Consider the following 16244-nt stretch of genomic DNA (forward strand, 5'->3'; position numbering starts at 1 on the left):
TTACCCTGAGCTGCTGTACACTGAGAAGGTTTATTTACTGTTGACCTTTTACTTTCATGTGATTCATGAGCTGTAGTTTACTAGACAGGAAGTGAGGGTCAAAATTTTATCTGGTATTAACTTATACCACATACTAATGTGACACTAGGAAGAGACCGTGACAGAAAGCATGTTAAACAAATTATTTAAATTCTAGAATCTTCATGACACTGCAGCTTAGGTCCCTAATATTTACAGCTGAAGGAGGACTGTAAAAACTACAAAACCATATAAAGCAGCTGACATCCATAACGTTTAAGGAAATCTTAGATTATTTTAACCCTTTGTTTAAAAGGTGAGAAAATATAGAAAGAATACACAGGTGAAGACCTACTGAACTGTAGAAGATAAATACTGAAAATATTTTAATCCTGCAAATTACATTAATATTAATTTTATAATGTCTTAAAATACACTGAATAATAAATATTAATAACATATAAAAATGTATAAAACTGAATCTTGTGTTATGAAACTTATGACAGAATTCTTCTTTTTCTTAAATAATGAGAGATAAAAAAGAAGCACCAGACAGCAAGTCTCAAGAATGGCTATTTCTATAAGGGAGTTTCAAAAAATAGTCATAAAATTTCTACTGATTGTATTAAACTCAATTCTACTTAACTATCTACCATCACACCAATTTAACTGGTTTAATAAATAAACCCTTAAATTAAATTATCATTGATGTTAGAATACATTATCACTTCTATTTGTACATCAGTAATTTTGCTGATAGAGTTTCTTGACCTTTTTCTCCTGATTTCAGTCATTGGGAAGAGTTTTGTAAACAACTACTGCGAGTGGAGAAAATTAAGAAGTCAAGGCCACAGAATTACCTTGTAAACTTGCCCGGTCACAAAGCTAGACCATAGTAGTTTTGTGTGATATTTATACCAGAAACAATAAATGGAATTAACTCCAACATGGTCATTAATGTGCTGTTGTACACTACTGTATAAAAATAAAATCCTTGTCATAACCTCTTTTACTCATTACTTTCAAATAATTTGTCATAGCTTGTCTGGTTATCAATCACACCCACAGACAACAGCAAATATAATGTAATAGTTTTATTTTACACAAATTTTCATGGTCTAAATGTAATTTTTCTGCCTAGCTCTTTATATACAACAGCCTGTAACTAAAAAAATATCTAGAATATATATTATTTCTAGTCTGGAAGAAAAACAAAATATATATGAGTTAGAGACTGATGTTTGTCTGCTTTATCAATGATCTGGACTAGGAAATTGAGTGCACCATCAGTAAAGCTGCAGGAAACACTAAAGTGAGTAGGACTGTTGGTATGCTTGAGGATAGAAAGGCACTCTGCAAAGAGATCTGGACAGGCTGCATTAATGGGGCAAGGTCAACTCTATGAGGTTTAACAAGGCCAAGTGGCAAGTCCTGCACTGGGTCACACCAACCCATGCAATACTACAGGATTGGGGCAGAGTGCCTGGAAAGCTGCATGGCACAAAAAACCTGGAGGCACTGGCTGATAGCCTTCTAAGCATGAGCCAGCAGTGTGGTCAGGAGTCCAAGAAGGGTAACAGTATCCTGGCCTGTACACGAATTACACACGAATAGTGTGACCAAAGGAATATGAAAGTGATTATACCAGTATACTTACATTGTTGAGGACCACACCTTGAATACTGTGATCGGTTTTGGGCCCCTCACTACAAGAAGGACACTGAGTTGCTGGTTTGTGTCCAGAGAAGGGTAACAAAGTTGGTGAAGAGTCTAGATAAGAAGTGTAATAGTTTAAATCAGAAAAAGAATGGGTCAAACTGAACCAATGGGTTAACCTATTTCGGTTTTCCCAATACAGAAGTGAGGGAAAAGTAACACACAAAAATTTGGGATTTAGACACAAAAAAGTGAACTAAGAATAGAGCTTACTGATCAAAATCAGAAAACATGGTACAAAATACATAATTATCATAGCTTACTTGCAGAAAAAGCACAGTGCAAAGCAGCAGCAAGCATAAGCAAGCGAGCCAAAAGAGCAAGCCAGAAAACTACTCCCCTATCCCTTCTTGTCCCTTCTCCATTCCAGTGGAAAAGACCCCAGAACCTGGAACCCAGAAGCAGTGACCAGAACAGGAAACCTCCCATGTTACAATCTGAACTTCAAGGCCCATAGTACTTTGCTTCAGCCAGTACTTTCATTTTTGAAGCTGGCATGACTGCAGCATGGTATGACTGATAGCACAGATTCAACTCAATCCACAACAAGCCTTACAAGGAGCAACTGAGGGAACTGGGGTTGTTCAGTCTCGAGGCTGAGGGAAGACCTCATTGGTGTGAAATTGTGCCGGGGAGGTTTAGATTTGATATCAGGAAAGACTTCTTTATAGAGAAAGTGGTCAGGCATTGGAATAAGATGGAGGTGGTGGAGTCAGTCATGGAAGTGTTCAAGAAACATCTGGATATGGCACTTAAGGACATGGTTTCATGGCAATGGTGGCTTTGACAGTTGGACACGATGATTTTAGATTCTGTGATTCTATTTTCTTAAATTACTTATTACTGCAAAGAAAGCTTGGTGGTAAAAATCTATTATGATTCTCTGAAAGACATCATATTAAATTAAATTTTGGACAAAATACAGTTTTTATCTAAAAAATTAAAAAATATGTTTTTTTAATGCTATCCAAACCTAACATTTCTGTATGGGTAGAATAAGATTTTTTATTATATTAAGTTTAAAAAAGGTGATAATATACATAACTTATAGTAAATTTGATTTGTGAATTAAATTCATATTTAACCTTGCTTTCCATTGAAGTTTTATTTTAATAGTATTTGAATATTGCAATTCTACACAGCTTTTTGCAAAAATTCTTCTCACTTTTTTTTTCCTATAGTGAAGTAGGACAGACCTGAAACTGCATTGATTTTGACTCACCAATAAACCACAGCTAAAATGGGAAATCTCCACATCTTCCTGCATATACCGAAGTGTTTTAACCTTTCAGTTACATATTAGAAAATACAAAAATAACAATGCTCTCAAAGTTTAATTCCTTTTAACAAAAGAAAGTGTCCTGTAATTGGCCAGAAAGACTAAAAATGTACATAACAGAATTTTTGATGAGATTTTTGTAGAGGTATAACACTAAAAAGAAAGTTACTTTTCTTTCAGTAAAAAATTTAACCATATGCCAGTTCTGTAATTTGCCATAATGTCAGTGAATAAGCATAATAAAATCCTAGGCTTAGAGAATAAATACAAGTGCAATGATCAAGATTTTAAATTGCCAGGAAAAAGAGAAAACAATTTTTCAAAAACATTTCCTGGATAACTGGTCCTGTCTTTTCAAATGGAATCTATGTTTACCGTTATTTCCTTAGAGAATGATGTACAATGACATTCATACATTTCTACTTCATACTTTTGTCTTCTAAGAGAAAAGAGATCATTTATAATTTTGTCTTCTTAAGAAACATATTAAATTTAAATTTTGTTATAGGACTAGGCACAAATATATGTCCAAAACGGTCTACATTTTATGCTGGAAAATCACATGAAGATTTTGGTCTCAGTCAGGATAACCTTGTGCTCTTAGTAAAATGTTCACAAGTGTCTAAACATACAATTTTTCCATGGCAAAGTATATTCCTTAAGACTGTTTTACCTTCTTACTCTCTTTAGGACATCACATAGAACTCTTTCCAGCCGAAATAATATAGGCTTATTGTGTATTGTTATAACATTTTGCACTGGTACAAAAATGGTTAAACATCGTAAAAATACCCATCAATCAAACAATAAAATGCACTCACCCTCTCTTCGATTAAGCCTTGCAAATCCAGGGCTGTGGCTGCTAGACAGCTCTGATGAACTGCTGAATGATGACTGAGGCAAAGCTGACACCAACTGATCATCACAGTTATCTGCCAGTGAAGAATATCATGTTCAGGTTAATACAATGAAAACTACTTGCTGAAAATGTAACCAAAGAGGATAATAATAATAATAATAATAATAATAATAATAATAATAATAATAATAATAATAATAATAATAATAATAATAATAATATATCTGAATCAACCTTGCATCTGAGACCTGGACATCTTTACATCTTTTCTCCTTTGGTATTGTATATAAAATTATCAATATTGAGAAAACACTTTTTTTTTTTCTCCCAATATTTTGTGAAACAGTATAATTTATTATGCTCTTCAGCTGGCCATACTTCCCCACTTCTAACTAACTAATGAGCTTATGCTAATAAATTGTTTGCAGCCTGGTTACTGTCATTTACATGGATAGCAGCTGAAGCCTTCTAGTTCTGGTTATAGCACAAAGTTACAACATCAGTACATGCTCTTTATTTCCTTTAGATCTGATGTCAGCACAGGTCTATAAAGTCACATTTAATGTGCGCTAAATGCAGCTATTTCTTTAAAAAACAAACAAACAAAAAAGCCACAACCCCCAGAAAATAAAAATTAAAAACAAACAAAACAAAACAAAACAAAACAAAACACCCCACACCATCACCAACAACAAAAAAAAACAACAAAGCAAATAAAACCAACCAGAACCAAATTAAATAAAAAATAATAAAACTCCTGTTAAATACTATAGGATTAACCAAAATGACAATTTTTTTTGCTCTGCCAATATTATGCATATTTGGTAAAGACACAGCACAAAATCACTGTTGCACAGTTACTAGTATGCAAGCCCTAACATCATACAGAATGAACCCTGTGTGTTTTAGAAAAGGAAGACTTAACTGCAGTTCACAATCCATGGTGCATAAGCAAACAAATGCCAATCAATACTTTGTATGTTAAATGCCTCTCCAGTTCAATTACTATACCAGGCATGTGTTCATTCTCCATTTAAATTTGAATAATATAGAGAATCAATATCTGTTCTAATTTTAGCTAAAAGGAGACTGACTTTAAGACATTAGAATAAGTGTAAGCAAGGCTTAGCTATACTGTGCTGGCAGATATTTTCTAGAAAATGAGAATGAATTATGTAAACCATTAGTCTTTATTAAATAGTTATATTTTTTAGAAGAAATCCACTCTCTGGATGTAACTGATAAGTGATGAGTCACAGGTGAATCCTTCTAACCTTTCTGTTTGTCTTCCAGATTTGCACTATCTAAATAATGAATATTAATTAATACAAAATCTTTTCTCAATGCAGTAATAATTAGGTGTTTCTGCTGAACAATTATGGACATTTCTAATTAACAGCAAGACTTTCATGTGAATGTCTCAAGGGAAGTTTCTGATCACCTTTAATTTTTTTAACTTTTTTTTTTTAAGTTGATTCATTAGGTTCTTTAAACAAAAATCTTTGCAAAGAGAATGCCTGACCATGACTACTGCAGTTAGAAGCTGTCTCAAATACCATAGATGATTCCCAAACACTACAAAGAAGAGGATATATTTATTGCTCTCAATAACTTGACATATATCATAGAAAGGTGGTTCAACTAGATGCTCTTTAAAACCCAAACCATTCTGTGATTCTGTGACACTAAATTCAGAGTACTTAAGTCGTGCAAAGAACAAATAAAGTTTGTATTTACTTTCATAAGATTATTTCCTGCCCTAGTATTTTACAATACAGCTACTCTTTATTGCCTAACCACAAACTGATTTTTCACTCTGTTATCCACAAATCAGATATATACTAGTGAAAAACGTGTGAACCTTGCAATAAATTGACAAGCTGGTAAGCACAGAAGACAACACGAGGATAAACGAGGTTTCATCTTATAAGCAAATGCCTTTCATTGGTGTCTTAGAAAAACAGTGTAATTAGGATTCTCTTTAGAGCATGGAAAATAAAAATAAGATATTAGTAATAAACCTATGTTGGAAAGGGTATGATGTTGCTGTTTCACAGAGCAAGGTACTTAGACAGCTGAAGCAAGGGAGCACTTCAATTGGTACCAATCCCTTTTCTACTGTTAAAACCTACATTATAAGCCTGGATGAAAACTGAGAGGAGAGAATAGAGAGACATTTTCCCTCAAATCTATGTACATCATCTGGAACCACAGAATTACAGAATAATTTGGGTTAGTAGGGACATTTAAAGGTCATCTAATCTAATGACCCCTGCAATAAGGGACAGTTTCAACTAGATTAGGTTATTCAGAGAGCTGTCCAACTTGGCCTTGAATGTTTCCAGGAATGAGACATCTACTATCCCTCTGAGCGGTGTATTTCAATGTTTCACCACCCTTTTTGTAAAAAGAAACAATCCTTATCATCTAGTCTAAATCTACCCTACTTTAATTTAAAATGAATGCCCTTTGTCTTGTCACAACAGGCCCTTCTAAAAATTCTACCTTCATCTTAAGGACTGGCTTTCAGTGCAGAAAGGACACAATAAGGTCTACATGGAGCCTTCTCCAGTCAGAACAACCCATCCCCCTCAGCCCTTTTTCTTAGGAGAGTTGTTCCATACTCCTAATCATCTTTCTAGCCTCCCTCTGGACCTGTTCCAACAGATCTATGTCTTTCCTGTGCTAACAACTCCAGAGCTGGATGCATTTGAAAGAGATCATTACTTTCATATGTCTTGTATCTTCAACTTTGCTCTTCTGGTGAAGGATGGCATGTTATGGTATGAATCAAAAGGAACGAATTGATTAATATTTACAAACACTGGCAGATAAACAGCAGCAAATACACTATTTTTGTTTATAATACCCATAGGTCTAAATCTTTGCAACTTTTTAATTCAAAATGGGAAAAAAAAGGCAACATTTCCACTGAATGTTTGAGACAGTCGCTTTTCTAATATTTCCTTCTTCTGAATACGCTTTTCACCTTTTTTCCTCCTCAGGAGCAACTAGGAAAGAAATCTGTGGTAGTGCATTGTTCTGTCTACATGGTCTAATATACATATACATATACATGTGAAATTCCTATATTGCTTTGAGATATTCCCAGAACTCATTGGGCACTGTTTATCCTATAATGATTTATGTCAATTTATAATAGAAAGGTACAAAAAAGTTGAATATACATGAAATGTTATACAAAGTTAAACAGTATGAGTTACTTTTTTGCTTTTATGCAATAATGATTAAAGAGAAATAAGCAATGTGTTGCAAATAGATATTATCACAAAGGGGAAAATTATTGATTACCCTCACAACAATAATAAACGATGTGGCAAACAGGTATTAATAAAAATATTAGTAACCCTTTATTAATGAAAATTGCCAAAACTCGTTGAATAGGATCGTTGTATGGTTGGAATATATATATTTGCAATGGGAATACACAGTCTTAGGGCAAAATACAAACAATTATATGCAAATTAGGAGGCAATAACTTGGAAAGAGAAGGTCCCAGAAAGCAGATAGTGCTCAATTACAGCAGGGCAGAGGCTCAGTAAGAACCTTTAAACCCAAAGGGCAATGAATTAATTACTCACATCTAGTTTTACCCACATGGGGGATGCTGCTGTTGTGTTAGCTTTGGGATGCTCTTGTACAGCACAGGCATGGCAGATTGCTGGTAAGAAAGGTTTACCACGTGGTACCAGGCTGATCTGGCTTCAGCAGACAGCAGGCAGTTAATGATGCTTCTCACAATGGAAGCTTGCTTGGTTTTCGGGTTAACTGAGGCACGGCACAATTCTGGTAGCAAGGAGAAGCAGGCTAGGTGGATCCAGCTTCTAGTCTTGCGGCTTCTCCAGCTTGCATATATATGGCTCATGACTTTATCCTAGGCTCTGGACCAGTTGCTCAAGGCAGGGCAAGGCAACACGAGGTGGTTTCATACCAGATGGGTCCAAGTAGGTTCAAGAGCAAGGCTTGAACAAGGTTTGAAGCAAGGCTTCAAGCAAGGTTTGAGCAAGGTTTGAGCAAGGCAAAGGTGACTACCACGTCACTTATATATATACAAATTGCCAGAGATCAGTTGGTCCAATGGGGCACTGAAGCTAACACATAGCTGCCCAATGGAAAGGCGTTCTGCCAGGCTATAATCATAAAAGGCAGAAACCAGGACCTTGTATCTGGGGAAGCAGTGGTCAGCTTATGTGCTGTCACCCCAGATAAACAATTTATTTACCAGACAGGCAGGGGTCCTGTCCTCTTTGTTCTTTTTCTCACGTTGCCCTGTTTTTCTGCAGGAAGGAGGGGAGGGAAAGGGACACGTCTAGACATCTTAAGGACTGTCTGGGTTTGTACTGGGCCATGTCATGGCCCTACCATGACAGATATACTTTCAATAATTACACATGAAAACAAGTTCATATAAACCTTTTTCTTTGTTATTTCTTTACTGTATTTACTTTTCAGCTTACAGTGTGAAATGCACCTCAAAATTTAATAAGAATTCCAGCATGAAATCCAAAATGTTTTGTAAAATTGTCAGGAGCCAGATAGTCATTATTGACTAATTTCTCAAATTTAATAAGACATAACCTGCACAGCATGACAATTCTAAATACTTTCACCTATTGTGGAAGATCTACCACACAAAGAAACAGTGTGAATCCAGTGTTTTCACATGTACTACTGGTCACCTCTCTACATCTCTTGCACATTCTTCCTCACTGCAACTGCCCTGGTTTAAGATAACTCCACTGTCATGGAGAGGGTGAATAGGAATGGAGGATGGTGATTATTAATTATGAATTATGAAAATATGAGTTATAAAATTATTGTTTCTTATTAGTATTAATATTTGATTAATTTATATATCTTGATTCAGATGCATGGTTGTAATAATATAGACCATAACTGATTTAGTATTTACAATTATACCCAATTATAATATTTACAGTCAATTTCTAATTAAGGGAATGAAAGGGTGCAGTTCTGCCGCTTGTCCACTAGATGGAGACTCGACAAGGCGCTTGCGGCTGTTAGCTATGTATAGAGATATTTATAATGTTATCACGAGGCAGGTTAAGCTGGAAATATCACGTGGCTATGCGTGGGCGCTTTGAATAGAATGTTACTAAACGTAATACACATGAAAGATACATGCAGCGAGACAAATTGCCAGATCTCACGGGTTCGCTGGGTATCTGCTTCTGCCCGAGATTGGCCCCGTTCGGGCAGAGCTTTCTTTCTCCCTCCCAGCTCGGGGAGGGGGGGGGGGGGGGCAAGGTTGGCTTTCTCTTTCCTGTGGTCTGTGGGAAGGGCAGTTCGCTTCTTTGTTCTCCCACGGTCTGCGGGGAAGGGCTGTCTCCCTGACTGGAGGACAGCTCAGGAGGGCCCGGTCTTTTCGGTGCACGCCCATACGATCGAGGGTGGTTTTCCCGTAGGCAGGTCTCCAGTGGGGGGTGCAGTGACGCGATGCTTCCCCCCCTCGGCTCGGCTCGAGGTGAGCTGACTGCCGCTTCTCTGGGCGACTGCTTCCATTTAAATTATAATGGTACAATCATTGCCTTGACTTCAGTGGAGAAGCTAATCTTTTGCTCTCTCTTTTCTCTTGGGGAAACTCCGTGTGTTTCGCCCTGATACGGGCTGCAGAGTGGCTACAGGGGGCGGCTCCCTTTCTCTCCCGCGGTCTGCAGGGGCCACGCAAGATGCGTTTCTGCTTATTTGGCTGCTTAATTAGCTTGCAGCGTTTCTGGACAGCCAGGCTTGGGCTAGTCCTTCCCCCTTTGGGTTACAGCTTACCCTCTTTGGGGGCTTCACTCAGTCCCTTTTGACTGGGTCTACAGCGCCTCTGGCGACAGGGTCATCCTTTGGAGGTCCTTGATGCACACTCGCTGGGCTGGCTTCCATGTTCGCAGAGGCTTCCATTATGCTTGTGTGGGGGAAGGCCTATAGCTTACACAATCGTGAGTTGCATGATGGGTGAAAGCAGAAGGAGAGAGCAACGTGGCACCAAAATGGAGCAATACTTATAGACACTCGAGGCTGGACTTAACCAATGGGCACACTTGCCAACCACCTGCTTCCACCTATAGAAAAGGTGAAGCTAGAATTATGCCCGTAGATGGCATGCTGTTGAGATGGGTGCCTGCTTCTTGTTTGCCCCTTAGGAGACAGGCTGGCTCCTGAACCTTTTGTCTTCCCCTCCTGAAAGGAGGGTGGAAGGGGGAACTTCCCAGAACATGTTGGGACAAGTTTGCTGGTATCTGGGGGCATAATTCTGGGCATGTGATGCCTTCACGACACCCACTCTCACAAACAATTCCCCACACACAGATGGGAGGGAAAGTAACACAAAAAAAACTAGGTTGAGATAAGGAGGGTTTAATGAAAGTTACACAATGCACAGTTACATTAGCTTATTTCACAGGAAAGTGAAAACAGAGCAGCAGAAGAAACCAGAGATCTCTCCCATTCCCCAATCTTGAAGCAAGCCCAGTGGAAAAAGCCAACAGTCCAAAAACTGGAAAACAGAAACAACAACCAGAAACAGGAAGGTGTTACAATCTGAACTACAAGCCCCACAATACTTTGCTCTGGCCAGCACTCCCATTGTAGATGTTAGCATAGTATCAAATAGTATCAGTAGGTTGAATTGGCTAAACCCACCCCTTATTCTATACCATCTACATTATGCCCAGCAGCAATTAACATCATACAGCATACATCATACATCATTCACTGTCCTTTATTACTCAAAATGAGATCACCTTGAGGTATAAATCAGATTTCTGACTGCAGATGCTATGGAACTCCACCCTGTTCCAGTACAGTTGGGATCAGACCATGATCAGTCCAAACAGTGGACCTGTTTTCCATCCCCGGGGCAGTTGATTCCAGGGACTCGCTCCACCCCTCCAAGTGAAAGTAAACTGGGGGGCTGCATTCCAGTGCTCAGCTTCTAACACATCCAGTGGTTGGGATTCCCCTGTCACATCAGAAATATAGATGGGTTCCACTCCTTGTAGTTTGATGGCATCAGAGTACACTGTGTGTCCATATCTACTTTATACTCCTCTGGGTTCAACTTGCCAAGCCATCAGACCCATAAAGTCCAATAAATCCTGTAGTCCCTCTCCTCCACCTGGTTGGAGGAAGGGCCCCTCCAATTATGACTACAATCACTTGTATCCTTTGAAGAGGCTTTTGAAAGTCCCTTCAGGAAGGTAAGAAGCATTATCAGTTCTTCTGCACTTTTGGGGTGATTTTCCACTGGAAAGTGAGGCAGCATTCTTCCATCTAGAACTTCTTTGTAGTTCACAGACTCATGCAACTAGGGCTGATGTGGATTTTCCATCCCACTTTCCCATGTCCTACACATGATCATGCATTAAAACCACAGGGCATACCACGGTAGTGTTCTTTGGGAGGACCTGCATTGCTCTGGACAAAACTTCATTTGGCTTAACACCCCTTGGTATGTTAATGAATATATTCTAAACATGCATCTCTATGTTACTCATCTCTCCACCCAAATCATGCCCCCAGAAAGAAGGGACAGCCAGAGCTAGGGTATAAAATTCACAAGAAGAATATCTCTCAGGGATAGTAACAGGGGCACAACAGATGCGTGCAGCTGGGGTACAGTGTGTGCAAGCAGCAGAGGTGCAACATGGCCAGCCCCAGTATCATCAGTAGTTGGAAGGAAAAGACAGAGATAAGGAAGGTCAGTGGACTGTCCTCCTTTTCCTCAACCCAAGAGAGGGACACTCTTCTTGGTACGAATTTGTGGCAGTTTAGGCTGGGTGCCCCCTGCCACTGCTGCATGAGATACACCTCTGGTGTCCTGGGTGCCCACCCACAGGGGTGGACACAGGAAACGACGTATTTCTACCCATAAGTCCTGCACCCTATAAGGCCATCTGCAAAGTCATTCTCTTCCTCTTTCTTCCCTCTCTGCTCCCACGGGAGATGTCCTCTCTTATCGGGTAATGCCGGGGGAGTATCCTCAAGGCCTCTTAGGCCTGTCTAGGCCTAATGCCAGGAGGAGAATGGAAGGGGGGGGGCAGTCTCAGACCTGGCCAGCCTGAGACTTGCCTAGCAGCGGGAGGGGGAAGAAAGAGCCCTGGGGGGGTTTGGGTTTACCCTCAGGTGGGAAGAAGGGAAGGATTGGGAAGCTTTGGGAATTCTGTGAGGGGTTCTGTACGCTTTGGGATACTCTTTGTCACTATGCTTTGTAGCTTGTAGTTCTCTGTAGCTTCACCAATTGCTTTTCCATTTAAACTTTCCATCACTCTCCAATCCGTTTGTGTGAGTCTCATTCTTTTGTCCCTTTTGGGGCAAGAGACGATCTGTCTGGCCCCAAACCAGCACAGAATTGCACCTTCAATATGATTTTGCTGCATTTATATTATATATTGAAGATAGTGCAAATGTTTTCATCTGACTCAGTTAGATGGTAATTAGGATTTATTAATCCTGAGATCATCTTGCAGTTAATACATTTATCTCTGGCAATCCCAAATCATCTGTATCTGTCTCTGTGATAAATTGAATTACCTGATTGTTTTAACTTTCTGAACCTGTGTCAGTGCAAGTCCTTACTGAGGCACAGCAAAAGAGAAGCAAGCACTAATTTTGATAAACACCTCCAGTAAGAGACCTGGCACTCTAAGACAGACAGATGTCAGGATCTTACTGGTAAGGTGATAAGCACCAAATAAAAATAGTTATTCAAGTTATACAGAGCATGACCTTTCTATACACCATAATCCAGTGCAGATTAAATAAAATTTATAAAGCAACTGAGGCACTTTATAGGAATAAAACTGTAAGAGTTACATGTACAAAGTACGCCTATCATTTCTCTTCCAGCTTCAAATAATACCTCATTATGCAAATTTAGAGTAAACTAAGCTACTATTCATACAGTTATGCTGTAATTTACATAGATCATGTCATATGATCTGCAACAGATGGAGTTCAAATAGAATATAGTAGAGTAAACAGTTATCACATTTATGTTTATAACATTATGGTTGATCAAATAAATTTTGTGTCTCCGACCAAAGCAGCAGCTTGCTAAAATAAAAATAAAAACCAGAAAACCTGAGAATCATTTCTTCAGCATGCATAAGTGTATGTTTTCATATCCATGTAGTGGAAAAAAGCCAATAGTATCATTTACGGGCAAAAACTTTCATTTTCCTTTTGCAGACATAAAAATGCGTGACATGATTTTAGCTTGAATGTAATAATTAAACTGTTGTTTGTCACCTAAACTTTCATATTTGTCCATAATAGAGACTCACAGATTTTTACACATTTCAATCTGAGTGTAAATTTACTCTGATTAAGCAAATGTCAGAGTCCAATACTTAGTTACTACAATCTGACATGTAATAAACATCCTGTTAATAATTACTTAGATATTACATATACTACAATAAGACATTCACTTGATTCAAGACCTATCTTAATTCAAACAGAAATATACAAATACAAGACCATATCTAAATTAACATATTAAAAATGCTGCTTATTTAACTTCTTAATGAAATTAACTCTGTGTCCAGGAGCAATTTATACCAACAAAGAGAAAAGCAGGGAAGAATGCTAGGAGGCCTGCCTGGATGAGCAAGGAGCTGCTGGACACACTATCACTTAAAAGGAAGCTCTACAAGGAGTGGAGGAAAGGACAGCTAGAATGGGGGGTATATAAGGAAGCTGCCCGAGCAGCAAGAGACCTGGTTAGGAAAGCCAAAGCACAGTTTGAATTGAATCTAGCCAGGGAGGTTAAAGGGAACACTAAGAATTTCTACAGGTATATTAATGGTAAAAAGAAGCCTAGGGAAGGTGTGGGCCCCCTCAGAAAGGAAACAGGTGAAATGGTCACAAGTGACATAGATAAGGCTGAGGTTCTCAATGACTTCTTTACCTCAGTCTTCATTGCAAGGGCCTCCAGCCACACTCCTGGAATAGTTATGGAAGCTAATGGCAAGAACCAGAAGGAAGAACTGCCCATCATAATTGAAGATTAGGTTCCTGATCACCTGAAGAACCTGAAAGTGTCCATGGGACCCGACGGGATACACCCACGGGTACTGAGAGAACTGGCAGGTGAGGTTGCTAAACCCCTCTGTATTATATTCCAAAAGTCCTGGAAGTCTGGGGAAGTCGCCACTGACTGGAAAAGGGTAAACATTACTCCCGTTTTCAAAAAGGGGAAGAAGGAAGAACCAGGGAACTACAGGCCAGTCAGTCTCACCTCTGTGCCTGGTAAGATCATGGAGCACATTCTCCTGGAGGCACTACTGAGACAGAAGAATAGTGAAGAGGTGATTTGGTACAGTCAGCATGGGTTTACCAAGGGCAAATCCTGACTGACAAACCTGGTGGCCTTCTATGACAAAGTCACAACAATAATAGATGAGGGGAGAGCAACTGATGTCATTTACCTGGACCTGAGCAAGGCCTTCGACACTGTCCCACACCACATCCTGGTCTCCAAACTGGTGACACATGGGTTTGATGGGTGGACCACGAGATGGATAAAGAACTGGCTTGATGGCCACACCCAAAGAGTGTCTGTCAATGGCTCCATGTCCCAGTGGAGGCCAGTGACAAGCAGAGTCCCTCAGGGATCAGTCCTGGGACCAGTCTTGTTTAACATCTTGTTTAACATGGACAGTGGCATTGAGTGCACCCTCAGCAAGTTTGCTGATGACACCAAGCTGTGTGGTGCAGCAGACACACTGGAGGGAAGGGATGCCATCCAGAAGAACCTTGACAGGCTGGTGAGGTGGGCACAAGCCAACCTCATGAGGATCAACAAGACAAAGTGCAAGGTCCTGCATCTGGGTTGAGGAAATCCCAAGCACAAATACAGGCTGGGCAGTGACTGGCTGGAAAGCAGCCCTGAGGAGAGGGACTTGGGGGTGCTGGTGGATGAGAAGCTCAACATGAGCTGTCAATGTGCACTTTCAGCCCAGAAAGCCAACCAGATCCTGGGCTGCATCTGGAGAAGTGTGGCCAGCAGGTTAAGGGAGGTGATTCTCCGTCTCTACTCATCTCTGGTGAGACCCCACCTGGAGTACTGTATCCAGTTCTGGAGCCCCTATTACAAGAGGGATATGGACATGCTGGAAGGTGTCCAGAGAAGGACCACGAGGATGATCAGAGGGCTGGAGCACCTCTCCTATGAGGAGAGACTGAAAGAGTTGGGGCTGTTCAGTCTGGCTCTGAGGTGACCTTATTGTGGCCATTCAATATCTGGAGGGGGCCTACAAGAAAGCTGGGGAGGAACTTTTTAGGCTATCAGGTAGTGATAGGACTAGGGGGAATGGAATACAGCTGGAAGTGGGGAGATTCAGGCTGGAAGTGAGGAAGAAGTTCTTTCCCATGAGAGTGGTGAGAGCCTGGAATGGGTTGTCCAGGGAGGTGGTTGGGGCCCCATCCCTGGAGGTGTTTAAAGCCAGGCTGGATGAGGCTCTGGCCAGCCTGATCTAGCGTGAGGTGTCCCTGCCTATGGCAGGGGTGTTGGAACTAGATGATCCTTGTGGTCCCTTCCAACCCTGACTGATTCTATGATTCTATGATTCTATGATTCTAACTCCAACTATTATATTGTTGGATACAATTTTTCCTTACAATTTTTCCTTACAAGTTAGTTTGCTCAAAGCTTCCACAATAAACAAGAACTACGAATCACTTTAAAAAGTATAGAATCACAGAATCACAGAATGCCAGTTTGGAAGGGACTCCAAGGATCATCTGGTCCATCCTTTTTAGGTGATAGTGTATTTTAAATGAGATAGCCCAGCACTCTACGAGAAAAAACTTAGTGAAAACAAGTGAGGCACTTAAAAATAAGGCACATATCATATTATATCAAGAGGATTTGTACTTGCTCAAGCCTGAAAAAAGCTCCCACTAAAACTACCCACCAATAAATGTTTATTAAACCTGTAATTCACTCTTTGTACTTCAAAGCTTTTTCCTGTTACTGTGAAGCCCAAATATCTTCAAGCCCATCTACTGTTTTCAAAAGAAGATATTTATTTTTTTTCTAGGAGTACACACATATCTCACTTTGCTTAATAGAACCTTTAAATACGTTAATTGTCAAAATTTAGTCTTCAGTCCATATGTAGACTTGTAATTATTTTCAAAATATTCACTGTATATATGATATGATTTATGATCAAATTTCTAAGCTGGAAATCTGAAAAAATATTAATATCACAGAATCACAGAATCAATAAAGTTGGAAAAGACCTCAAGGATCATCAAAGTCCAACCTGCCACCCAAGACCTCATGACCACTAAACCATATCACCAAGCGCAACGTCCAATCCCCTCTTGAACACC

General features: G+C 39.6%; 1 protein-coding gene across 1 annotated transcript in view; it reads right to left on the minus strand.

The window, feature by feature from the left end:
• CNTNAP3 (contactin associated protein family member 3) overlaps window positions 1-16244 on the minus strand; it is a 330271-nt gene that overhangs the window by 254501 nt on the left and 59526 nt on the right. Inside the window, exon 2 of the mRNA XM_054398343.1 lies at window positions 3835-3945. Coding sequence (XP_054254318.1) covers window positions 3835-3945 — 111 coding nt within the window. The remainder of the gene's footprint in view (window positions 1-3834; window positions 3946-16244) is intronic.

The sequence above is a fragment of the Indicator indicator genome, assembly GCF_027791375.1.
Source record: "Indicator indicator isolate 239-I01 chromosome Z unlocalized genomic scaffold, UM_Iind_1.1 iindZ_random_scaffold_50, whole genome shotgun sequence".
Classification (NCBI taxonomy): Eukaryota; Metazoa; Chordata; class Aves; order Piciformes; family Indicatoridae; genus Indicator; species Indicator indicator.